The 26,384-nt window shown below is 42.7% G+C and overlaps 1 protein-coding gene, 1 long non-coding RNA gene and 3 other non-coding genes across 10 annotated transcripts; 4 read left to right on the top strand and 1 right to left on the bottom strand.

Moving 5' to 3' along the window:
* The first annotated feature begins 3,713 nt into the window (after positions 1-3,713).
* On the top strand, positions 3,714-6,387 carry LOC141570364 (uncharacterized). The gene is made up of 3 exons (XR_012494372.1): positions 3,714-3,814; positions 4,767-4,876; positions 5,850-6,387. It is a non-coding gene; the product is annotated as an uncharacterized LOC141570364 (long non-coding RNA).
* Positions 6,388-11,755: 5,368 nt separating this feature from the next.
* Positions 11,756-11,828, top strand: TRNAT-UGU (transfer RNA threonine (anticodon UGU)). Its single transcript has one exon. It is a non-coding gene; the product is annotated as a tRNA-Thr (tRNA).
* A 1,155-nt stretch (positions 11,829-12,983) lies between these two features.
* Positions 12,984-24,900, top strand: RNASE12 (ribonuclease A family member 12 (inactive)). Of its 6 annotated transcripts, none has more exons than XM_074327958.1 (4): positions 12,984-13,518; positions 21,382-22,628; positions 23,228-23,709; positions 24,219-24,900. In XM_074327958.1, the coding sequence occupies exons 3-4, from the start codon at positions 23,676-23,678 to the stop codon at positions 24,692-24,694; spliced, it is 510 nt and encodes a 169-aa protein (XP_074184059.1). In that variant the 5' UTR covers positions 12,984-13,518; positions 21,382-22,628; positions 23,228-23,675; the 3' UTR covers positions 24,695-24,900. The 6 variants fall into 6 exon arrangements, with proteins under 6 accessions (XP_074184059.1, XP_074184062.1, XP_074184060.1 ...); XM_019718455.2 differs by having other exon boundaries at positions 12,985-13,518; positions 23,228-23,509; XM_074327961.1 differs by lacking the exon at positions 21,382-22,628 and having other exon boundaries at positions 23,228-23,285.
* TRNAL-AAG (transfer RNA leucine (anticodon AAG)) lies at positions 13,032-13,113 on the bottom strand. The gene has a single exon. It is a non-coding gene; the product is annotated as a tRNA-Leu (tRNA).
* TRNAP-AGG (transfer RNA proline (anticodon AGG)) lies at positions 14,007-14,078 on the top strand. The gene has a single exon. It is a non-coding gene; the product is annotated as a tRNA-Pro (tRNA).
* Positions 24,901-26,384: the final 1,484 nt, after the last annotated feature.

Below are 26,384 nucleotides of genomic sequence, written 5' to 3'. Positions count from 1 at the left end.
AAAAATGTTAATATTTAATACTGGCAAGAATACAATGAGGACATTCTTGTAGAATGTCACTACTTTTTGGAGGACAGTTGGGCATTAAAAATCAGGAAACTTAAAAATACATTGTGTTTGATTAAGTAGTCTATTTCTATTTTTAGAAATTTATTATTCATATATGAAAAAAGAAGATGTGGCAAAAAATGTTTATCTGTGGTGATTTGTATTCTTCATACTTTTATGCATTTTTTCAAAATATGCTATGTGTATGCTTTACATTAAAGAAATAACAGTGTTTTAACCTTACAAAATAAAGTTTAAAAAAACCCTGTGTCACTATGGAAGACATTTTGGCAGTTTCTTACAAAACTAAACATACTGTTACCATATAATTCAAGAATCATGTTCCTAGGTCCTTACCCAAATAAGTTGAAAATGTATGTCCACATAAAAACCTGCCCATTAATGTTTATAGCAGCTTTATATATAATTGCCAAAATTTGAAAGCAATAAAGATGCCCTTCAATAGGTGAATAGAAAAAAAAACTGTAGTGCATCCATACAGTGCAATATTATTCAGCACTAAGAAGAGATACCAAGTTATGAAATGATATGGAGGAACTTGCATTGCATATTCCTAAGTGAAAGAAGCCAATTGAAAAAAGCTACATACTGTATGATTCTAAATATATGATATTCTAGAAAAGGCAAACGTATGGAGACAGTAATAAGATCAGTGGTTGGAGTGGGTATGGAGTAAAGGGGAGGGAGGCGATGCATTGGTGAAACACAAAGGAATTTTAGGGCAGTGAAACTATTCTGTATGATACTATAATGATGGATGCGAGGTCTGACAATTAAGTTCGCGAACTGGTTGCAATGATGTTGCTAATCTTTTTTGATATCAGAGGGATTGTTCATTATGAATTTGTACCAACTGGACAAACAGTTAATCAAGTTTACTCTTTGGAAGTGCTGAAAAGGCTGCCTGAAAAAGTTAAACGACCTGAACTTTCCGTCAACAGTTCATGGCCCTTGCAGACAATGCACCTGCTCACACAGCACTGTCTGTGAGGGAGTTTTTAGTCAGTAAACAAAAAACTGTATTGGAACACCCTCCCTACTCACCTGATCTGGCCCCTAATGACTTCTTTCTTTACCCAAAGGTGAAGGAAATATTGAAAGGAAGACATTTTGATGACATTCAGGACATCAAGGGTAATATGATGACAGCTCTGATGGCCATTCCAGAAAATGAGTTTCAAAATTGCTCTGAAGGGTGGACTAGGCTCTGGCATTGGTGCATAGCTTCCCAAGGGGAGTATTGCGAAGGTGACCTTAGTGATAGTCAACAATGAGGTATGTAGCACTTTTCCTAGGATGAGTTCGTGAACTTAATGTCTGACTTTCATATATGTCTTTATATGTTTGTCAAAATCCTTAGAATGTACAACACAAAGAGTAAGCCCTAATGTAAACTATGGACTTTGGTTGATAATGATTTATCATTATCCCTAGTATAGTGTTGATTCATTGATTGTAATAAATGTATGACCCTAGTACAGATGTTAATGGTAGAAAGGTTGTGGGGTGGGGAAGGAGGGTATGTAGGACCTCTGTACATTCCACTCAGTTTTGCTGTAAACCTAAAACTAGTTGTCTTAGTTTAGGCTGCTATAACAAAAATACCATAGACTGGGTGGCTTAAACCAAACATTTATTTCTCACAGATATGGAAGCTGGAAGGTCCAAAATCAAGGTGCCAGCATATTCAGTGTCTGATGAGAGCCCACTTCCTGGACAGCCAGGAAGTGGCTTCTCTCTGTATTCTCACATGGCACAGAGAGAAATCTCTCATCTCTCTTTTTATAAGGGCAGTAATACCATTCATGAGGGCTCCACCCTTATTACCTCCCAAAGGCCCCACCTCTAAACATTATCACTTTGGGGATTAAGGCTTCAACATATGAATCTTTGGTGGGGGGGGAGGGTACATTAAAACTGAGTCCACAGTCCTGCTCTGAAACAAGGTCTATTAATTAAAAAACAAACAAACAGTGACTTAGTAATTCACAGTTTAGTTGAAGGAACAAAATAGATAATGCTGTATTGATATATCGATTGTATTAGTGAACATTTACAAAACAATATGGGAGCACATTCAGGACAATGAAAAGGAGTGATCAGAATGGAGGGCAAGGGACTAACCAAAGAGAGCTTTCTTAAGTTGACTTTTAAGCTAGAATTTGACAGAAATATTGATTGAGTGAGGGTGCTTTTAGGTATGTATGTATGGTGAAATGACAAAAAAAAGCTAACAAAAGTGACAGGTGTATCAGGAGGGGCGGCAGGATGAGTGCTAGAAAAGAGGGGGGGAGGAGGTATGGCAGGTGTGGCAGCTTGTGGCTGAAGGAGTGGCAGAGGATGTCCAGAGAAATTAGAGGAGTGGCAAGTGGATAGAAGGAAGGATGGGGTTCAGTTTGGTGGCAGCAGAGGTGATGGGAGCAGAAAAGGGATAGGGGCTGGTGTGAGTGAATGGTGATAGAAGCAAGCCTCTTTCCATCAACAAGGAGATGGAATTGACTGGAACTAAGGGCCTATGAAGGTGCTACAGGTGAAAGAGGCAAAGGAGTAAAACAATGCAAATGAAAACCCTCCAAGGTGGAGCTCTAGCAAACCTGGGAAATGCTAGTGTCATTGGTGAATGTAGAGAATGCTGGGAAATGGTCTGATTGGGGCGGAGCTAAGTAGGAGATGAGTGGGAGGGGATTTCAGGCTAACTCTCTTTTGGTTGGGCACCATGACCCAGCTGGAGACATTCTCTAGGTAGCTGAAAATATACAACTAGAGAGATCAGGTTTCTGGGAGTCATTAGAGGGAGATGAACAGAAGTATAAAAATTAAATGAATCTTGGGATAATGCACGGAATTAAATTTCAGGAACAAGGAAAAACAAACATTGAAGGAGACAGAACAATTGCCCTGTAAAGAAAAAGACAGTGTATGGTAATACAAAATGGGAATTTATAGAAATGTCAGCAAGTCCAATTTATCCACAGGTATAGAGGCTTTTCCCCCCTACAAAGCACTGGTAGCAAAGCAAGCCTGATTTCTCAATTTCTGAGAAAAATATGACCTCTTTTGTGAAGACCTCCAGGGCCCAAAATATTTCTTGGTGAGAAGTGAGTGAAAAGGAAGGGAACTAGTCTGGAGGAGTCATCAAAGTGAAATGGGAGGCGGCCTGGGAGAACATGGAAGAGAATTTTGAATGAGGGGTAAAGACATTAAAAGGAAAGTGGAATAAAAAAATGACATGAAAAAACCCAAGACCTTGGTTCCTGCACAGTCTTAGTTCTCTGCTCTTTTTCTTTCATTCATTCCTCATGGCACTGCAGGTAAATTCTCTGTCTTCTTGAGGGAGCTGCCCAGCCAAATCCATTAACACTACTGTAGGTAACAGTAGACTGAAAAGTGCAATGGGACAAGCCTTTGGAGAGCACAGAGTACACCACTAAACAGACCTGGAGTGTATCCCCTCCTCTTTCCTGCACTGAGTTAGATATGCACAGGCATTGCAATTGGGTGGTTCAGAGAACTGGACAGTCTCCAAGACAAGTAGATTCAATTGGAAGGAACAGGAGAGTGGCTAAACCAACAAAATCCACAGCACACTTTTCTGGGCCTAACGAACGGAGTCAGCCAAGAATGAACTTGGAAGTGTTTGGAATCACACACCCACCTGCAAAGTCAAATTTAAAATAACTGTCTACCAACCTCCTCTGCCCCCTTTCCACCTGAGGCAATACTGCCTGTGAGAGCTTGATGCCTGGTAAGTACTGGCTTCATTCATTCATTCATTCATTCATTCATTCATTCATTCATTCTATTCAACTACAAAAGTAAGGTAATTGAAACCCAAATCGGGTCTGCGCAGTTATTTCGCTAGTTCCAGTGCTGACGGTAGGCTAATAGGGGCAGCGGGTACTTTCTGGGAAGTCTTCTGGACCGGATGATGCCTAAACCAGGTCAAGGGAACGATTCAACGTGAGCATGGATTTTTAGAAGGGGAGAACGAGGAGTATTCTCCATTGCGCCAACACAGAAGCCAGGCAAAAGCTCGACATAAGTAAAGTCGGGTGCAAATAGTAAATGGCAAGGAGGGGGCTATCAGGAGAGGAGCAGGAGGATTTTAACCAGAAAACCAATGTGACTTGATTTACAAGTAGGGAATTCCAAGAAGAACTGAGAAGCCCAGTGACCAGGAAAGAGGATTTCTAGGGTACATGCACACCCTAAAACTCTTGGCTTAATCAGAAATGTAATGCTTCGGACTTGTACCTAGAGTAAAACACATTGCTGGCGGTGGTGGGATCCAGAGAGAGCGCCTAAATCCAGCGCCTTAGATCGCTTGGCCACATTACACAAAATGCAGACGCATTTTATATTTGAGCTATTTTCCTCAGCGGTCCCCAGTAGCGTTTCCATTCATTCCTAGGAATCTGAGCAAATCCGGGGAGAGGAGGAATCATCGCATTCTCACACGCCTAAGTGAGCTAGAAGGCAGTCAACAGCTTTGAAAGACTTCTACCTGTTTTTTAACCCAGGCAATTAGAGTCAGAAAGAAAAATAAATAATCCCACTAGCGATTTATTGCAAAGGCTTACAGAAGACTGAATAAGGCGTTCCTTGCTGTTGGGTCGTTGATTTGTGGCTGTGAATCTCACTCAGAGTGCGAATGGGGCGGAATTCAGATTCAGTATGCGGCACCCTTTCGTTCCCAGATGTGACAGATCTGGCAAACCTGTCATCGTGTTGAAGAACTCTACCGGGTCTCCCCCTCCAGCAGGTTCAGTCAGAACCGGGAGGTTGGATTTAATTGCTAGCCTTCTTGGTGAGTAACTGAGAAAGAAGTCCTGTAGGGTAGACGGACGCACACCTGAGCCATTTCCCTTACATAGGAACCAAAGTGATTCTCTGGGGTGTTGAATTCCAAGAGCGTCCTCAGCCCACAAAACCGTGGGTCCCCCGCTTCCCTTGTGTCCCAGCGCCACTAGCTCCATTCCGTTTCTTTCGAAGGGAGTAGAGGGAAAGCTAGGGAAAAGTTTCAGAAGAGATACCCGGGGTTTCCAGCACCCAAAGTAGTATCTCGTACCTGTCCACGAACGCTACTCGGTGCAAAACCCTGGGTGATGTTATATCTATAGTCTTTTTTACTGCTCCTGATTGGCCATTTCTGGGTCTCTGCCGCCAGAAATTCTCCTAGCAGTCGAATTAAAGTTTACTAACTTACGGTGCCCCCTCCGCTTCCCTCCTCGATCACTCCAAAAACCACAGCACCCCACTCTTGCCGGCCTTGTCCAAGGGCTCTCCGAGGTCTTCCCCAAGTCCTGAGTAATCGGGGTCGGGAAGTGCGCAGACAGAGACAAAATTGTCTTTCACTGGCTCTTCACTGGGCGAAGGAAGGTCCTGCTAGTTCCCTGTCATCGCTGCCAGGGGTGGGGGACGATGAACACAAGTTCTAGAAAAGCTGCTGTGAAATAGAGTTCAGGGAACCAGGGGTGAATGTAGACCAAGGCAGGGAAGCTGGGGCGGAGAAGGCTGGGGCCGGCGTGGGAAGGGGATCCAACAGTCCCAGGCCCGAGGCGGGTTCTCCTCAGAAGCCCCATCAGCACCCCACACCCACCCTCCACCCCCACCTCATCTCACCCCGGCCCCAACACCCCGCGGACACCGCGTTATGGGCCCCCTAGTCGCTCCTGTTCGCCCTCTTGTTTCCTCACTCTTGTCCCAGTTCACGGGTGGATCTCCCCGTGAGGAGCAGGGTGTCCACCCGTAGGCTCCAACCAAGTTCTCTTTCTCTCCAGGAGCTAGCGGAGCCAGGAAAGGCCAGCGTGCACCATTGAGTCTAGAGGAAAGGTCAAAGGTGTGTGTGGCTTCCACGCCACTGGAGGCGGAGGGATTCAAAAACTTGGCGCTAGCCCCTTGGGCTGAAGGGTATGACTTCTAAGAAACTTCACTTGGCGTTTTTGCGCTTTTTGAGAATCCTCAGAAAAAATCGATCCTGAGCTTATTGCCTTTGCAGTACACAAGTCTTTGCCACATGCCACAGCACTGGAAAGACTGATGTTAATATCAAGTTGGAGACAACCTAGAACTCACGTACAACCACCGTAGTGTGTCAGATGAGGAAACAACAGTGTGAGAGGGAGAAAAGAGCCTAGGAGACTATTACTTGATAGGACGGGAAAAGGGGCTATTAGACGGAAGGGGAGAGAACAAATATTTAAAGTATCTATTGAGTTATTATGTCTAGTATATGTACAGATAGTATAGTATAGTATGGTATAGTATAATACAGTATAGTATGCCTAGTATATGCCTGGTATTGAACTATTATGCCAAACAAGAGTCTCATAGTCCATGGCTAGGTCTTGGGAAACCTCATGTTGAGGGTTTTGATGAGATCACCAAGTGAGATTATATAGTCTTTATGTTTCTGTGTGTTTGTGCTAATTTAGTAAACATACCCATTTAAATAAACCACAGTTTCTGTAACTATGTTTTAACTTCTGTTTTAAAAATCCAGAGATTCTTATAAGATGGAAGAGACCTGAGCCCTTCTTGATCTTTTCTAGTGCTAGATCAGGCAACAAAAGGAACCAGTCAACAGGAGAGAACCCGATCATTATAGCAGTGCTCCCTTTGAGCCTGGGGTGCTTCATGTTCCCCTTCCCCAAACTGACAGACTTCAAACCACTTTCTTATCAGGAGAGAAAGTACCACACTCACTGGCTGAAGTTCCTTTACTAACCAGTGGGCCTGGGTTCCCCTATTCAATCACAGGGTGTTGCTTGAGCACTCATTGCCTGTCTTGAACTCATTGACTCCTTCAATGGAGGAAGGACCCTTGGTTTATTCTCAAGAAGTAGATCACTTATTGGATTGCAGTTCATACAAGAAGTGCCCTGAACCAGCAAGCCAAGTGTCTCAGCTCTACTAGTGGAGCGCCAACTTTGCCAAATACTTAATTGTCCAGTAACCTAAGCAAATAGAAAACCATCCCTTTGGAAAGATACCTAATAGTTAAATGCAATATGTTTGTTTGGCACATGCCTACCCCTTCAGTCTTCAGTGAGAAATGCCAGTATCATAGGCTCTAGCATTCTGCAGTGTTGCTGGAGAAATTAATCTTGGCTTTTCTGCTATCTATGCCTTTCTAATAGTCCAGGTGATGAAAATGTATATACAAGCAGGAAATTTACTTGAAGGCCTTGATACTCACAGTGTGATCCAGGGACCAGCAACATCAAAATCTGGTAACTTATTAGAAATGCAGAATCTTGGGCCTATTGAATCAGAATCTTAACAAGCTCCCCAAATGCTCTATGCTCAATTTAGGGCATTTGAAAGTTCTCACCTGAATCTTTCTGAATCAACAGAAGACTTGCACTACATTGCAATGAAAAGTGCTGTCCCAAGCTCCAGTAGAGAGCCATCCAGATATTGATTGGCCTGTGGCCTCCTTCTACATGTGCTATAAAATTTTTGCTGAAAATTAAATACTAGTAAGTAATATGTTCCTTTTGATGGATGTATCAGATAGTCCTTTCAGCATTTATTAAGCTCCTACTTAAATATTTAGCTCCTATATGGTCTCATATGTTTATCACATTGACCATCACAGTAATTCAAAGTACTGTGATGTAGTGATATTTACAAATTTTCTGAAGTAAATATTCAAAGAACATTTCTTGATTCGAATGTTGGTCAGCTTCTCAATGAACACACAAGTGTTTACAATGGATTTAGGCATTTAGGGTTAGGCTGTGGGGAGCATCTGCCAGGAGGCCTTTGAGGACTTGGAAATAGGATCTTCCTTTGGCACTTCAAGGTAGCACACAACCCATTTCACATCCACCAAATAAATCTGTGCTGACCATTTGGTCTGTTTTGGGAGAAAACAAACAAGGTTATTATCTCTGCTTGTTGGGAGCTTGTAGTTGAATAAAAGAAAATATCTTCTCCTTTTGTAATACATACAATATAAACCAAAGAGTGAACACACACACACAGTACAGTTAGGTGACAACAGAAGTAGTAACAGATAATCACCAGAGTGAGTATAGCCTCAGTTTCCCAAAGGTGAGAAGTCTGTAGAAACTAAAGAAAATAAATTTGAGAAAGCACAAATTGAGGCCAGCACATTTTTTTTCTTTTTGGTTAAAGTTTTGCAAAGACATGTGCCTTGATATTCTAGATAAATAGTCCATGTACCTTAAAAACCAGTCTGCTTATCCATAGGTGTCCTTGGATGTTGCTAAGGTAAATAATTGATTGGACTCTGGTAACTGTGCCTAATTTTCTGAGATATAAATGCCTGGCCTTTTAAGGTACTTTATAGTCAGCAAAGCTGAAAAATACATGGTCTCCACCCAAGTAGATTAAGAAGTCTCTTTTGTGAACAAAAGCTTCTTGAATGGTAAGTAACGCATTTTCATGCAAATAGATAAAAGAATCTCATTAGACTTCATTCTTCTTCTGCTTGGTTACTAGAAAGTAAAATCTTCCTAAAGTTTAGACAATTTATCCTGGAAAATTATTGGGTTCTTCAGACTATGTAGTCTAAAACCTGTGTAGTAGTGTTCTTGACAAAAAATATTTAACCTGAATCTAATCAAGAGAAAATAACCATGTTAAACTGAATCTAATATGAGGAAATATTCAGACAAATCCAGAATGTGAGACTTCTTATAAGACAACTGCTGTGGAAGAGGAAAGGCTGAGAGGAGGGAAGTTTTCTAGATTAAAAGAGAGTAAAGAGACTCTCTTGAAGAAACACTGTGTGAATCTAGATTTTTTTTTTTTATTTGGAGGAAGCTAATTGGGGAAATTTGAAAATATGGACTATGTATCTATTAGGTTACATAAAATTATTGTAAATATTCTTAGGTGTGATATAGTACTGAAGTTATACTTTTATTCTTAGTTCTTATTTTAGGAGATGCATGTTGAGGTATTTATGTGTGAAAGGTCATGGATATGAGCTATACATATGAGATTATTATTCTTGTTTGTTGGAAGGTTGCATTTGAATAAAAGAAAATATCTTCTCCTTTTGTCATACATACAATATAAACCTAGAAGAAGGAATATGCACACACACACACACACACACACACACACACACACTCTATGGTTAGGTGGCAACACAAGTAGAAAATGTGGCAAATGTTAATAATTATTGATCCTAGGTAAGAGGTATACAGGTATGATTGTACTATTTTTTTCAACTTTTCTCTAGTGGGAAACTGGATATACAAATGGGCAGTGATCAGACCATATATAACAATAGGACTCTGACCTAAAACATACAGCAACCAGCTCAGGAAACCAACCCATTATCTACAGTAAACAGCCCAGGATGCCAGGCTACTATCTTTAATTCAGACTTACAGGAACTCAGAAGCCAAACAATAAACCCTGTAACAATCAGCCCCAAATAGCCAGGACTTGATTAGTAACTGGCTTTCCTAATACTTACTACTTAGGACCAACCAAAGAAAGTTAAATATGCATCCCTCAGCAATGACATAGGATGCCTGACTTCTAATTAGCTCACTTACAGCTTTCCCAGGCCAACAGCATCCTATCAGTTGAAGGCTTCCCTTTTTCCCACTCTAAAGCTTTCCCACTCCTCTGTCTGCCTTTGAATCACTGCCAAAACTCAATCATTGCTGACTCCCTTGCTACAGCAAGCTCTGAATATATAGATTTTGCTTGTTCTTCTTTAGTTGGTCTTAATTTATTTTCACATTAGGATTAAAATTTTGCAAAATAAAAAGTTGAAGAAAAAATGATAGAAACACAGACAAACAAAAAAGTAATTAAAAATATTCCTAAGATTCCTAATAGGGGCCAAGTTATTTGAAAGAAGAGCTTCAGGTGGGCCACAGCACACTGGAACATACTCATTTTTGATATTTCTCACTGGGTATGATAAACTACAGTTGACCCTTGAACAACATGGGTTTGAACTGCATTGGTCCACTTATATGCTGATTTTTTTCAATAAATACTATAAATGTATTTTCACTCCCTTATGATTTTCTTAATAACATTTCCTTTTCTAAAGAATACAGGGTACAATACACGTAATATACAAAATATGTATTAATCAACTGTTTATGCTATTGGTAAGGCTTCCTGTCAACAGTAGGCTGTTAGCAGTTAAGTTTTGGAGGAGTCAAAGTTATAATGCGTATTTTTGACTGCATGTGGGTCCACACCCTTAACTTCTGCACTATTCAAGGGCCAAGTGTAGTGGAAAGGGCACTTGGAACTTCCTGGAGTTGGAAGACCAAACAAAGTGTCCTGTGGGCAGTTTGTGGCTGGAAGAATGAAAGAGATTGACATAAGGTCTTGGGATAACCTTCGGGGGTAGGAGGTAGGTGGAATGTAGATAAGGTCTATTGGTTAAACATTTATTTGTCTTGGTAGAGGAGTGAGAACCCTGCCTTGGAAGCAAACCTCTGTCTCCAAGAGATAAAAAAACATCACACCCTTGGTTGTTGCCCTGCCTTCTCTTCTTGGCACACTCCTTTGAGCATTTTAAATTCCTTTTAGATGGGTAACAAGCTGTCTATGGTTAAAAGAGAAGAAATCAGTCCATGTAGGGAATAAAAGTGAGCTTGCTGATTGTGACAGGGTCCAGATAAGGGAACAGATTCTAAGAAAAGGTAAGAGGAGCCAAGAATACAACCAAAGAATAGCTATTGGAGAGACAGTTTCCACTGTTTAGTAATTTTGCCTGAGGGCTGTCTCCCTGAAAGTAATAACAATAATAAAGATGATAACAACAATGATGATAATAATGAATCCTCACAAATTTCCTAAACTAGGACACTGGGATTCTCCAAGTTTGACCACTATACTGCATACTTAGTGTCTACACACACCAACATGACACATAACTTATGATTCAAAGTTTGTTTTGATTTGATTTTCCTGTCCCAGAAAAAAAGTCGGGCACCCTGACCCTTCCTTAAGAATTATGATGCCTATTCGTAGGTCCAAAAAGATTACCCCACTGATTCCTGGGAGGTTTCCTTTAGTGAAATGCCTCACAGAGGCAAATGGGGTACAGAGACCTGATTCTTGATTCTGGCAGTCAGGGAAGTCAGTTAAAACAAAGTCTTGTAGTTCTCTTGGGGGTATGAAAGATATTGCCCCGTGTAGAAAGACTAAAGGTTGAACACCAAGGGAGTATAGGAGAGGCAGCTCTTGTCAAGCCACAGAAGATGCTATTATCTTCTTCACCCTTATACATGTTCGTCACACCTTAGGACAACATTGGGAGGCTTCTCCATGACTCATCCCTGAACTAAAGATACCTGCCATGAATGCCTTACTTTGCCTATCTAAATAGAGAATTTCTCTTCCTTAAAATTGTGTAAGGTCAGTGGCACCATGCATTACATTTACACAGTGAAAATTAAAGGACACAATGAATCTTATATCTGTATTCTTTCTGGGCACTAGAGGCACAGGAGGCATTGTTTCAGGAAAGCATCCAGATGCGGGATGAGAAGACAGCTTGGTAATGGCTCTGCTCAAAGCAGTCTTTTTGAAGGGTTGAGGGGACATGGAAAGATTCCGATTTTATAGGAGAATGTTCTAATTTTTGCTCACGTTAAAATTCTGATACCGCTAGATAGTAGACTTACTGTATATATCTGTAAGGTAAGACATGCAGCACAATTTCTCAAGTAAGGGCTCCATAGCTCAGGGGTTAGAGCACTGGTCTTGTAAACCAGGGGTCGCGAGTTCAAATCTCGCTGGGGCCTGTGGTTTCCTTTTCTCCGGACTCGGGAATCACGCAGCGGTGCTGGGCAGATCTCCCTTATCCTTGGCACCGCCTGAAAAAACGTTCAGGCAAAGTGGATGTGTACTGCACCTTGGGTCTGAATTCACACGATCAGCTGAGAAATGACTTGCCACTTTGAGGCTTTGCTTCATGGATAAACAAATTCCTGTCCATAGAAAGCGCTCAGATAAACAATTATTTAGGAAACGACTAGTGACATGAATAAACGTTGAGACAAGTTGGAAACGTGTTATGTGTTGGCCTAGGAATATGGCTCTTGCTTAAGATGCGAGGAGTTCTGGGTTCAAACCCGCGGCAAGCCTTTATTTTCGCCTCCAATAAGTGGTTTAAATGTTTCTGTTACTACATTTTGTTCTCTACTCTGCTTTGAAAACTTGCAACCAAATACCGCCAGAGACGTGAAATAGTAACGTAGAGACAGTCCTTTGAATTCTGCATGACAGTGTTTTCCCACTCCCCCGGGCAGGCGGGCAGGGCAGGTCCGAGAGCAGATAATTCTCTTGGCCTCTCAGTGCATATGTTCCCTTCCCTTCCCTACTTCTAGGAATCCTGTTCAGCCAAATAAAAGAGCATATGGGAAATTGCTTGGAAACTAAATAGTGCTAAATATAAGGAGCTGTTTTCTTTTCTGGGAGCTGACGCATACTAACATGATCGCCATTTTATAAGTGTGTGATGTGTTATTCACCTACTTGATGTCTTACAGCATTTCAAGACCGTTTTGTACGGCTTGCTTTTCCAGTTTGGTCTGTGAGCTTGCCTCGTGGGCAAGCATTACGTTTTGTTCGTCTTTTCTGTGTTCCTCAACAGTAGAATAGTGCCAATAACAAGTGCTCAAAATATGCTCTTCGGCTGAGTGAAAGAAGGCAAGCAAAGCTTATAGGCTTATGGTATTAAAGTCCTAGCACTTTACCTTTGGGAAACTATGGGTTCATAAGGCATCATGACGATCTTGCTATGGTGTCTTTCATTAAGAACTTTGAATTATGAAATGCTGAAAAATACGAGGAGCCGCTAAACAGTCCGGTGCGTACGCAGATTCTAACTAGAGACGAACGGTTGGGCGCGTAAGGATAGGTGGGGATTTTAGTGGGGATTTGACGTCTCCGCTTGGCATGACTAATGCAATCAGTACATTCATCGCGGTCTGATCAAAAACATGTGGCAGCGGTGGGATTCGAACCCACGCCCCCGAAGAGACTGGAGCCTTAATCCAGCGCCTTAGACCGCTCGGCCACGCTACCGCTTGTGGCAAAGCACGGGAACATATTGTGTATCCTTTACTCTCCTTCTTGCACTTTCACCCATCCTATGGTTTACATATTTGTAATTTGATGGGGTTCATTATATCTCTTCCTCCCCCCATTTCTTCCTGGTTTGTTTTGCTTCCTTTCTTCTTTTGAGCCACAATGCTTGAGCTTGGTGGAAAGCGCTGATACACATCTTGCGTGGCGTCCCGAGAGACAGGACGACTTTTGTTAGGTCAAACGTGTACAGAGCGCCTGCCCAGGCTTGTCACCCCGGAGATCCCGGCCCTCTCTTGCCTCGGACGGCTCCCCTCGGAGGCAGCCACGCAGTGAGAGCTTTCGCTACGCGTAGGATGCTGAGTCTGGGGTCGTCCCGGAGGAGACGCGGAAAGTTTCCGGGAGGTAAGAATCTACGGCAGGGCCAAGCCGAGCCCAGGAACGGGTCGGTCAGTCTTGTGCCCAGGCTAGAGGAAACCTCTCTACACCGCCCCTGCTCTCCCGCCAGCCACAGGCAAAGCGGTCGGTACCGGTCCTGGAGACGCCCTCTGGGAAGGAAGGTGCGTCCTCTCCCCTCCCCGGAATCACCCCTCAACCTGTGACTGTCCATGATGCGATTGCCTTCCACCACGCCCGCAGCATCTTTGGCCCACTCGGAAGCGAAAACGTGCAGCGAAATTATTCTCTTTCATCCTGACATTTTTTTCCTAAAAGATATCTGTAGTCTAAGGGAATCGCCTTTTGAAATTTGAGTAAAGGAGACTGTAGTGATTTGTTCGTCCACTAGGCGGTACTCCACACCCATAATTATTAAAAAAAGATTTTATAGCCAACTATGGACATGGCTAAAAGTTTCTTTAGTAAAGTTTGAAAACTAAAACATAAGCAACACTGGCTCGTTGGTCTAGGGGTATGATTCTCGCTTAGGGTGCGAGAGGTCCCGGGTTCAAATCCCGGACGAGCCCTACTTTTCATTCAAAATCAGTTGTCTTCCCAGTGCCCTTAAATTTGCACATGTGTTGATGTTAAGCACCATCACAAAGCAAACACCTTTTGGAGGTATTATTACTGTATGAACACCATTTTATTCTCCACCATTTCAGATTTGTACACTTAATCCTTAGACAAATGGAATTGTGTTGGTAAATCACCAGGATAAATAGACATTATTATTACCCGTGACTTTTATTTCTTTTACAAAATCATTATTTCTAAAATCAACCATCTTTTGTGCTTTTTTGTACATCTTTCGTATTTTTCAATTATCCAGAAATTGTTCATTTAGGACTTAGGGAGGCATATTTTATATCAATAGTTTCACATACCCTCAGTTTTCCACCACTTGTAGGCATGAGGGACCTCCACTAGTCGGTAAATGTGGCAGGTGTCTTGTCACACAAAGCCAGTCTGGACTCCCTCCGTCATTCAAGCCGAACATTCCAAGGCCAGTGTGTGTGTGTGTGTGTGTGTGTGTGTGTGTGTGTTGGTGTGGGGGTGGGGGTCTCAGGTGGTGTAGCACCTTGGGAATGAACTTCTCAACAGGGACACTCAAGCCTGCCTGAATATTAGACTCACGTTGAAGCTTTTAAATCATTCACTGTGGGGTCCAGCCCTAGGCCAATTAAATTGGATTATTCTAGGATGGATCCCCAGGTGTGATTAGGTTTGGCCTGGGAGCTACAGCTGCTACCCAGTTGCTTTACAGGCCACAGCTGGAGACCATGCTAGTCTCCCAGTAACTAGGCATTCTGTGTCCCACTCCACCCTCCTCAGAATCACCCTTTTCCAGCAGCTACTTCATCTTACCCAGTTAGGTTTAGTTCTGGGTACAACCATGAGCTAAACTTAGGTTCTCCCTGTGATCCTCCTTACTTCCCCAAGCCACAGAAACAGACTGTGCTAAGAGAAGGAAACTCCAAGGGAATAAAGACAGCCTAGTGTTTCAGCCTGCTTTGAGGGTGTGTGTGTGGATATGGGCATGGAGAGGGTGGCTTTCATTCCCTACACAGATCACACTCTTCACCCCCATTCCCTCCCTTCCTCCTTGCTGGGTATTCAGTGCTCACGGTCTCCTCTTTCAGTCAGATGTGCCCTGACTCACCAGATGAAGAGCCAGAAACCACACTGAGGAATTTTTGACCTCACTCTTAGCTACGCTATTTAACTTCCAGAATCTCTTCAGATATTTGGAAGAACCGTGAAACGAATAACCTTAGATTCATCCTGTAGTCCTTTCTTACAACCCACATTCAATCCTTTAACAAATGATGTTGACTGCACCTTTAGACTATTTCCGAAATCCAAACACTTCTCACCATCTCCACCACCACCCCTGTAGGTGGTGCACTGAGGCACCACCATTTCTCACCTGCACCATTGCAGTAGCCCCTTAGCAGGTCTCCCTGCTTGGCCCTTGTGCCCCTTTAGTCTATCCTCAACAGGGAAGACAGAATGATCCTGTTAAAACCTCAGTCGGAGTTGTTCTGCTTAAAACCCTCTGTGCATTTCCATTTCATTCAGCATAAAATCAAAATTCCTTGCCATGGCTATAAAAATCCCTACGTGATTCTGCCACTTCTTGGGTTCCCCTCACTTCTCCCACCTCATCTCCTTACCACCCTCTCCGTTTGCTGGCTGCATCAGCCTCTAGTGCTCCTCAGAAATTCCCACCTCCGTGCCTTTGGATGTGTTCTTCTCTCTGCTTTGAGTCTTATCTCCCTCACACCTGCATGGCTCAATCCCTCACTGCTGTTAAGATTTCTGCTCAGATGTTGCCTACAGAGATGACTTCTCTGACCACTCTGTATGAAACGGCACCCACTCCCTTTGCTTTTTATTCCTCTTCTCTAATTTCCTTCTTTGCACATACCACAACCTCACTTTTGCTGCTGCTGCTATTTTTATTCATTCTTCCTCCCCCACCACTAAGTTGGAAGCACTGTGAGAATAGGGTGTTTTTTACTGCTGAAGTCTCAGAGCCTGGAACTGTGTTTAGCATCTAATAGATAATAAATATTTGGTTAATGAATTGTGTGAATTGTTGTTTTAAATCAAAAAGTTATACAGGCTTTTTAGGAATACCCGATCCTGTGACACTGGCAGAGATAAGGAGCATGGAGGTATTGGAGGCTTGACTAGAGGGCTCTTGTAGTGTGGGGAATGTGTAATCCTCTAGGAGAGGCTGAGGGGGGGCCATGACTGAAAAATATTCTGTGGCAGCTCTCCCTTTGGGCCACAGTATGGTTCTAGAAATGCTTTAAAGAAGCATTGAAAGGTGCTTCCGACTGGACATAAAGCAAGGTACGAACTAAACTCTCAGGAGCTATAAGGAGCATCAGTGTGCCACTGGCTCCTTTGCAAACTTGCTTCAGGCACAGCTGCTTAAGTGCAGGGCTGCTTCAGGCTTTTATGGCTTTGAGGAAATTCAGAACCACATGATGTTTGGGGGTCACATTGTAGGATTGCACATAGCAGAGCTATCCATCCTGTAAGAGTCTGTAAAATAACTGATTCCATAAGCTGAGGAACAAAAGTCCCCAATAGGGAGACAAGAGAGGAAAAGGAAAACAGGTTAGGAAAGGACCTGTATAACCAACAGGACTTCATCAACCTAAGTTGACCAGGTTTTGTAACGAGGGATCACTGTGAATACGAGCCCTAAGGAAGCATTGCTGGCATGTGGGGAGGATGCCTGGAGGACGATATGGAGCAGGGGGTGAGAACCTCTGCTAGTCACAAAATATTTATAAATAGGCAGTGTCTCTGCTCCCAGAAGCTAGGAGGGTAAACTGCCCCCTTGTGGACAAATCGAGTACTGTCATGGATTTTACCTTAACGGTCTTACTGAGAGAATGTAGATTAAAAATTAATTTCTAGGGACCCCACTACTTTTTGCTGATCTTCTGCGTGCATGATATGGAGGTGGAACTAATAGGGGAGAGAGCTGTGTTATTATCCAGGGAGATGGTGTTCATGGGATTAAGTTAAACTACTTATTAAGGTAGATGGCCTCCCGTGGATATGGAGAGAAAGCAGAAAACAGAGGTAGCACCCACTAGCAAACCTCTTGAGTTGGTCTTTAACAGCTGAAGTGAGGGGTTCAGAGGGACAATCACAGATTAAGGCCTTGAGTAGTAATTAGAGATGAATCAACATTTTCTTTCATTGTCTTTCTGACCTTATGCCCATGTGATGCTGCAGGGTCCCACCAAAGAAACCCTTAAAAAGGATTCTTGAGTTTTACAAAAAATAGCCCTTATACTACGGTTAAAAAGCAAAATATAATTCTTTTATATCATTCAGTTATACATTCTTCCATTCAATTAATGTTTACTGAATATCAATTGTGCAAACGTGTTGAACATCTATTGTATTCCAGGCATTGCGCTTAAACAGAGATTACTGCGGGGAACCAGACAGAGGAGGTTTCTCCCTCATGAAACAATCAGATAACTTTTTAAAACCAAGAAATACAATGGTTATTATGCTAGCGAAAAGGGCCTCAAAGGAAAAGTACAGAGTGTTACACAAGCAAAACAGAGGCTATTCACTCCCCCTGGAGGTTCTGGGAAGGCTTGTCTAAGAAAATGAGAAACAGGATTTAACCAGACAGAATGGGGAGGGGTGAGTGGAGTAAGGAACTTTCCATAATGAGAAAATCAGATGTTAGGAAGCCTGATCAGTTGGAACTGAAAGGAGGAGTGTATGGAGGGATACAGAGAGAGGAGAGTGGTTTGAGGTGAGGCTCTCTATGCAAGGCTTGGTAGGCAGAGGTAAGGACTGTGGTCATTACTTTAAGACTTATGAAAAGCCATTGACACATTTTAGGTGGGGATGTGATGGACAGCACAGGCACAGAACTAGATTTGTGTTTTAGAAAGATTACTGTGGTCCAGTATAGTTGACAAAAAGCCCCGGGGAGCCCTGTTTCAACTTCCTAATAAGCAAGCCTAACCCGGCATCAGGGAGTGTTTTATCAATTCTCAGTTGTTACTTGTTTTCACCTCCTGCCTTCCACTACTCTGCCAGCTCCCAGACACTTGAAAAGGAGATCAATGAGGCCCCTTGAATTAAGCTCAGGGTCACAGAGCTAGTTAGTGGCAGAACCAGTGTCAAGACAGGAACCTAGCTTTCACGACTACTGGGCCACTGCTCATTCTGCTCTAGCTGGGTGATTCCAAGAAAAGGAAGGGTTTGTTTTGTTTTTAATGCATCTGGAATCTTTAGGGCCTGTGTGATTATTTGAGGTCAGGGGACAGTCATTTATCTTTTTTTAAGGAATCTTATCTGACTTTCAGGGAAGCTGGAACCCAGAGAGGAGAGCAGAGCCTGTGAGTGGTATGACAGATCCGAGTGTCCTTGGAGGGGCTTCAGGAGAAGGCTGGATTAGTGGTCCTGCCTCAATGAGGATTCAAAGGAAACCATTGAAGGCTCAGCCTGGGGACACACTTGAGAAGCCAGATATGCTATGATCAAAGCATTCTCAGAAGTAGAAAACTGAAGGGACAGGGCCTACTAAAATAGCTATTAGAAAGACTTGCTTAGGGCAACCTCCCCTCAACCTTGCCTCCCGTGGGTTATCACCTGGTGGCAGTCATTTCTGGGATACAAGTAAAATTACAAAACAAGAAATGGCTTGGTTTGCCCCCAGGGGAGAATTGGACCTTCCTCCGTGTTCATAGCCTGGGGTTGTAACTGCAAGGCTGAGACTGACAGGCTCCAGTCTGATTCTAAACATGTTGTGCCCAAATCAGGAGCAGCTTGTTCTTGGATATTTGCAAGCTCCAATCTGTCCACTTCACCGAACAAAGGGACAAGTGAGGTCATGGGATGGCAGTTGGCAAAGTGACTGGAGACTTGAAGGTGTTGTATAAATCCTGCAGTTAATAGCTTGTCTAGCTCTCCAGTTGCCAAAGATAGCCAACAAACCCCTCCAGAGGAGGGGTCCTTTGTGCCCTTTTTTGTTTTTCCAGTAGTAAGTGTTCTTGATTTAGGGAGGTGTCCCTTTGACCAGAATGCCAATTCCCTAGGCCATTTCACAGGGCTCCTCCACCCACTTCTGAGTCTGGTGCCCAGGCTCCAGCTCCCATTTCCCCATTGTTCACCCTGACTCCAGGCTGGGAGGCAGATGCAACAGTCCTACTTCGCCCCCCACCCCCACTCCCACAGTGTCAGGGGAAATAGAAGTAGTAACTAGAGAATTGTCATCTTAAGGGACTAGCCATTGGAATCACTTTAATTTAGCTCAGAACCTTAGTTTGTGACAGCAGAAAGGAACCTTAGAGGAAGTCCAATTCTTCCCTTATTCTTTCCTACCACCTCCATCTTAGAGATGAAGAAACTGAGACTCTGAGAAATGCCATGGCTTTCTAAGATCACACAGCTAGTTAGCAGCAGAAGAATGAGATCCAAAGTGTTTCATCCTTTTGTTCACCACAAACACTTTTTGTTCTCCTGTGAAGTACCAGGCAGTGTGCTAAAGCAAACGAGTACATTGTTCTGGCTCCCCAGAAGCACACAGCATGCGAGTGTGAAGGCCAAATACACCCTTTGCTGCACCTCATGGTAACTGTGAAGACTACATCATGTACAGGAAGCTTGGAGGAGGGCTTTTTACGGAATCTCAAAAAAAGAGATGGAGGTGGTTCATGTAAAGAAGGATTCCTGGAGGAGTTGATAAAGTCTCATGCCCTTTGCCCTGCACTTAGAGATATTTCTTGACATGTGGGCTTACATTGGATGCCTGAGAGTTTGTGAGAACCAGCATAGATTTCCTCATGGGCAAGGCCCACTTTCAAGGTTAGAAAGAAACTCGAGATATCATCTGATTGTTCTCCATTCCAGGGTAGTAGGTGAAAATGGTTTGGGAGGGTTCCTTAGTGAAAATGAACAGGAGGAAAGAAATGGACCCCAACTCAAAAGTAAAAGACTAAGACAGGTGCTAAGAGATGGCATCAGAGTGATAGGGAAGTAGGAAGCAAAGGTTAGAGAATGGTGCGGGGAGAAGAATACCTTCTGCTTTCAATGACCTTCCTGAATCTAAGGTGTGCCCAGCGTTTTCACTGCCAGTCATCCTGTCTTGGCTACTTCCAAACCACAGACATATTCTCACTTCTCCTTCGCCCCTGCCTGGCCCTGCGACCTCTCCTCCTGGTGGAACCCAGTTCACTCTGCTCTTCTTTAGCATCCCCTATGAACTGTTTTCCAGAACTGCTGAAAGAACACAGGTAATTAAGGACTATAACTAAGAAATATAGACCAATCCTTCCTCCTCCAGTGGTGTGTTTGGGAGGCCGGCCCTCCCAGTGTCCAGGGAGGAAGCGCTCTGTTTTAGTTACGTGATGTGAGGCAAACACACCTTCACCTTGTGGAAGCTGAGAGCCACGGCAGTCATCAGACGCAGGGTTTCACATGGGGTATTGAGTATTCCACATAATAATGTAAAAGTTGGTTTTGTTGTGGGGTGGGTGCAATTCTTTAGAAATTATTATACTTTGTGTGGTATATAAATGTCTAATGCTATGTTGTTTTTTACACCTGAAATGAATTAAAAAAAAAGAGAGAGGAAAAAAAAAGAATGCAAGTAAAAAAGAAAAAAGAAAAAGAAAAAGAAAGTATTATGCTGTTTACCAATTCAGGGCTCATCTATTGTGGTGATCCCTAAACATCAGTGTGCATTATAATCACCATAGTTGTGCTACTGGTTACAAATGCAGGTTCCAGGGCCTCATCCCAGAGACTTTCATTCAATAGGTCTGGGGTAAGGCCCAGGTTTCTGTATTTTTAATTAGTAGCCAAGAGACTCTGATGAATTTCACTTAGAAACCACCTCCCACTACCTTAAAAAAAAAAAAAATCTGTAGGAGCCAGGCAGCGGCAGACTAAGGAGTGGTTGAGGGCTGGTGGTGAGGTCTTTTGTCCTCCCCAATATGCTCTGCACTCTGCTTCCACTCCCAGTCTTTGATACGGGCAGTTCACATTTCCTCTGTTGTGTGTAAAGGACTCAGAAAATGCATCTTCCAGAAGAGAACCCCAACCCCCTCTTGAGAATGGTCATCGTTTCCTGGGGCCCAAGACTTAAGGAAAAGGGGATATAAAGCAGAGGGTGATAGGGAGAAGAAGCACAAGCACACCCCACATCCAAATGGCCAAGGAAAGGGACAATTTGAAAGGGAGTCCTTGTGAGGGGCCTGCAGTGGCTGTTACGAGTAGTAAATGTGTGAATTGGTGTTAGGATTTTTTTTCTCTCCTGTAATTAATATTTTTCAGAAAGTCTGTTAAACCTCATATCCTGTGTTAAGTGTGCATTAGCGTATCCAGGCTTTGGGAGGAGCTTGAAGCAAACCACAGGCAACCGCTGCATCGTGGAGAAGCACTGATTAGAAACCAGGATGAACAGAGAGGAAGTCTGGAGGACTGGCTGTGGACAAGACAGAAAAGCACTTCCCAGAGAGCACCTGAAACATTTCAGGAAAAGAACTAGAATCCTACTAATAGTGAAGGATAGGCTTGAATTGTTAGCATGCGGATTTTAAAGGGAGGGCAGTCACCATTGTCTAAAAATCTGGGCCTATTTAGACTCCATTCCCTTTTGCTTGTTGTGGCCTTTGTTCCCACGCAGGTGCCTGGGTCCGAGGTTACCATTTATGGCTCCTAGTCACCTGCAGCGTTTCCCAAACTGGTGTTCCATAGAACCCTGCTCCTTAGGATGTACATACTGGTGTCCCTCAAATGAAGTTCCATACTCAAATCAATTTGTAAAATTCTGAATCAAATGAAATTAGTTAAGCTTCTGTATTGCTGGGTTTCTCAGAATCTTGTGCTTTGTGGATCTTTTGACTCTCCAAGGGCAGAAATATAATTAACAATATTTCTCAAACTTTTCATCATGAAACTTTTTTCTTGAAGCACACTCATTAACATTTTCCAGAACAATGTTTGTCTGAAGGCAAGTAGAAAAAATGCTGCTATGCAGTTGTCCTCCAGTGTTTATTCTCCCCTTCTTCCTTTGTAATTGGAAACCAGAATTTTAGCTGAGTACATGCACACCCAGAATAAGCCTTACATTTCCCAGTGTTCCTTGCAGTTGGATGTGACTATGTAACTAAATTATTTCCAGTGAGATGTAAATGGAAATAGTGTGTGAAACTTTGGAATGTGTCCTTAGAAGGCAGTGCCATGCCCATTTTGACCTTGAAGCACCTCACCAATCCTGGACTAACGATCCCAGGCTTTCTTTTACATGAGAAATAAACTTCCATCTTCTTTAGACTACTGTTCCTCTGGGTTTGCTGTCATTAGCAGCCATTTGGGAAATATGTAACGATCACTTCTTTAGATAGATTTCTCTTCATACAATGAAATGTTTCTGCAAGATGATGTGCAAATCAAAATTTGTTAATTGGAAAATTCATCAATTAATTATGTACTTGTATCTTTGTGGCATTGTGCAACACATATCCAAAACAGGACAGTTTGAATTCTGAATGGACACCCAGAATGAAAGTTTTTGGAAAGTAAGTAATAACCTCTTGGTTGTTCATTATCATGGCCTGGAATTGTACTTTTGTTGTATAGAAAGAGACACATTCTTTGAACCCCTTTTCAGGATTCTCTATCCTTCCTAGACCATTTTTCACCCTACAATGTATTTCTTCTTACCAATTACAAAGACACAGATATGTACAGAGGAGACTATGGAGCTGTCTCTCCAAAAGAGAAATCATTTTAGAGGAAGTGAGAAAATTAAGTCTGTTTTCCCCATTCCTATATCAAATGACCAGGAGATGAAAGCAACAAAAAATAATTCTATTGCCTCCATACCTTGATCTTTTACCAAGTCCTCATCCATTAATTTTTCATGTAGGTTTCCATAGTACACCATAGTTCAATAGTTCCCAGATTTTGCTACATATTAGAATCACTGGAAGAGCTTTTATTAATCCCCAAACCCAGGTCATACCCGATACCAATTAAAGCAGAATGTCTCAAGGTGGCATTTAAAAATGCCCAGGTGGGTCCAACGTTCATCAGAGTTTGGGAACCATTGCCATATTCTCCGGGGCTTTATCAAGACTAATGTTAACATCAGGGAACTGTTTCTGCCCTGTCCTAGACACCACGTGGGAATTAAACTTGCTGAAACTGGAGTTCAAGTGTCAAATATTGAGAAGGTGAGACTGGTGTCATTCTTGTCATCTCCCATCTCCACCTGAACTGTTCTGCAATTAATTTCTTCATTAATGAAATGAAGATAATAGCTCCTTCACAGGTTTGAAGTAAGGACTTACTGAAAATTTGGAAAACAGACAGTACTGTGTCTGGCATATCAGGACTTTAATAAATGTTTTGAGAAGGACACATTCAGGAGCTGTCTGACCCAACTCTCCCTCAGAAGGTAACGTCTCTTCTTTCCCAGTGGCACCCAAGCACACTCCTTTGCAGGCCCCTCCCTTTCCGCTCTTTTTACTCTGGCCCTCCCCACACTCCACTGGCTCCCTAACAGTTATTGTCAGGGAACAGAGAGACACAAAGGACTTTCTCAGACCCATGATCACAAGGATATGTTACTTGTCAGAGCTACAGCAAAAAGAAAAGGTACGAGGAACTAGCACAGGGCCAAATAGGATCGACAGGAGGAGAGATTGGGAAGGAATTGGGAAGAACAGATTAGAAGACAGTGCTAAAAGCATGTGGAATTGGGTGGAATTACAGTTGAGACAATTATGGGAAGGAAGTCATTCAGCAATAGGAAAGAAACAATCAGCCATGGGTACTTTTGAGCACCTCTCTGTGTTCAGCTGTGTGTTAAGCACTCTGATGGATTCAGGAGAACTAGGAGATTAGATACCTGCTATCAAGGAGCTTGTGGAAGCAAAATGAAAGGGAATAACTAGAGAACAGTTCAATACAAAACTCTGAGAGCTGAAATGGTCAGAGAGGACTTTCTTGGAGAGCTGTACCTCCACTGGATCTTGTAGGGTCAGCATGATTTTAATTAACAGAGTAAAGGAAATAAAATATCCTAAGGATGGGCAAGCAAAGTCAGGGGATGGCGCTGGAGGAATCTGATTACTCTGCTACTTTCTGTCTCCTTTACTCTATAGGAGTTAAAGCAAAAGATGTGAAGGGACTCTTACCCCTGATGATACTAATGGTAATAATTTTCCTGCTGCTTCTGTTCTGGGAAAACGAGATGTATGAGGAAGAAGTGTCATCAACCATGGAGCACTTGCACGTGGACTACCCTCAGAGTGACATTCCTGTAAGGTACTGCAACCACATGATCTTCCAAAGAATCATCAAGGAACCCGACAACATCTGCAAAAAGGAGCATGTCTTCATCCATGAGAGGCCTCGAAAAATCAATAATGTTTGCACTTCTCCCAAGAAAATGGCTTGCCCAAACCATTCCACCATTTTATGCTTCCAGAGTGAGACAAGGTTTAAAATGACAATCTGTAAGCTCATTGAAGGTACCAGATATCCTGCCTGCAGGTACCACATTTCCCCCAGAGAGGGGTTTATTCTTGTCAGTTGTGATGACATGAGGCCAGTTAATTTCCAGAGCTATATTTTATAACTTGAGACCAGTGCCTGGATCTGGAATCTTCTCTTCTCTCTCGGGGCACTGGTGCTGGTTTTCCCTGATGCACACCTGAGCTGTGGACATGGGTAATGCCTTTAGTGAAATGGGTAGCCACTGCTAATTCATTTACCTTTCCAGTATTTCTGAGCTGGAATCCTTTTAGTCTGCTTCAATAAAAAAAGAAATAAATGTCTACTGGATTAAACTATAAACTATGTATGTGTTTCAATTGCCTCTTTTCTTTGGGTCATTGGATAAGAGCCAAGAGTGGACTCTACACAAGATAAGGTGAGTGAGGCATTCACTTCACATGCAAAATGTAAGGGGCACAACCCCCCCGTTCAGTAATCTAAATAAATAACTTTTTTTTTAATCAAAATTAATGCAAAAAATCCCTGATGAAAAAAATATCTAAATTTTAAATCAAGGGTTGATATTAGGGTGAGGTGAGGTACATGAGTTGTGCCAGTGCAGGGTCAGATCCTGTTATTCAAATTTTTGATATTTGTTCATCTGGGATTGTTTTGAATTAAGTTTATTTTTAAATGTTGCATTAAAATATTATTTCTCTTGATTACTGGGCTTTATGGTACCCCGTTAAATTTTGTATCTGGAGTGCCTCATTCATTTCACCTTAATCCCAGACTTGGTCCTAGGTGTAGAGGTAACTGGGTGACCTCTTAGGGGTATATATAACCTAAACTGCATCTGCTCCTGTTCAGCAACTCCCTCTGTGCCTTGAAAGAAAGGGAAAAGGAGATCAGAAAAAGCCTGGCTGGTCAGAAACCATTTCCCTGGAAGATTGGAGAGAAATGGCTAAGGGTTTCCCAGGGAGGGATTGAGACTGTCAGAGCTCAGTGTACTTCCTCTTTGCATGCCCAGAGGAAACAGACGGACTTTGACCCAGGCTACTAACTCTTTTCCTCTTTTAGTTCTTACAACTGAACTGGTTGTTTAGTTCTTTCACATTCAACTATGGGCAGAGTATCTTTAGCGTTAGAGGTCAAAGGAAGAGAAGGAAGGGAAAGAGAGTCTCCTAACTCTGGGAATCTGATGAAGTCCTGTTCCTCTCTGAGCCTTAGTTTTCTCATCTGTAAAGTGAGAGGACTTGAACTAGATAATCTTTGAGATTCTTTCTAGGCTTAATATGCCACAATTCTGTTTCTTAGAAGTATGGAAGTGAACCTTGTTTGGGGGGAGGGTTGTGAGTACTGGGGAGTAGTAAGACATAAGAGGTGCCAGATTATGGGGTCACTAATTCTGAGCTGTGATAGTTCAGTCCTGCAAGTGAGAGCCAGAAAGTCGTACAGTGCGTTAGAGCAGGCGCCAGCAATGCATGAGGTTCAGCCAGCCCTTTCTGTTCTGATCTTTGCAGTTGAGAGACTTCAACGATTGCATTATTTATTTGTACTTCATTCAAGATCATATCAAAAAAGGAGGTACATCTATGCTAGTTGTTAACTCTTTTGTAAGCATCAAGTTCTGATCGATTCGATTTATGGAGAGAGGAGGGTGACAATTGTGAGTAAAGGACACTTTGCAACCTTGTAAATGGAGAAGGCTTACCCATTTAGGGTGGCCCTCTCACAGTTGAGTTTCATTACCCACTTCTCTATGGGAATTCCATTGTCACTGTTGTCTTCATAGAATTTTGGATGTCACTAAGGAAGCAGAGCCTTCAGCA

The sequence above is a fragment of the Rhinolophus sinicus genome, linkage group LG03, assembly GCF_036562045.2.
Source record: "Rhinolophus sinicus isolate RSC01 linkage group LG03, ASM3656204v1, whole genome shotgun sequence".
NCBI lineage: Eukaryota > Metazoa > Chordata > Mammalia > Chiroptera > Rhinolophidae > Rhinolophus > Rhinolophus sinicus.
Note: the sequence above shows the minus strand (reverse complement) of the source record. Positions and strands in the feature narration are given on the sequence as shown.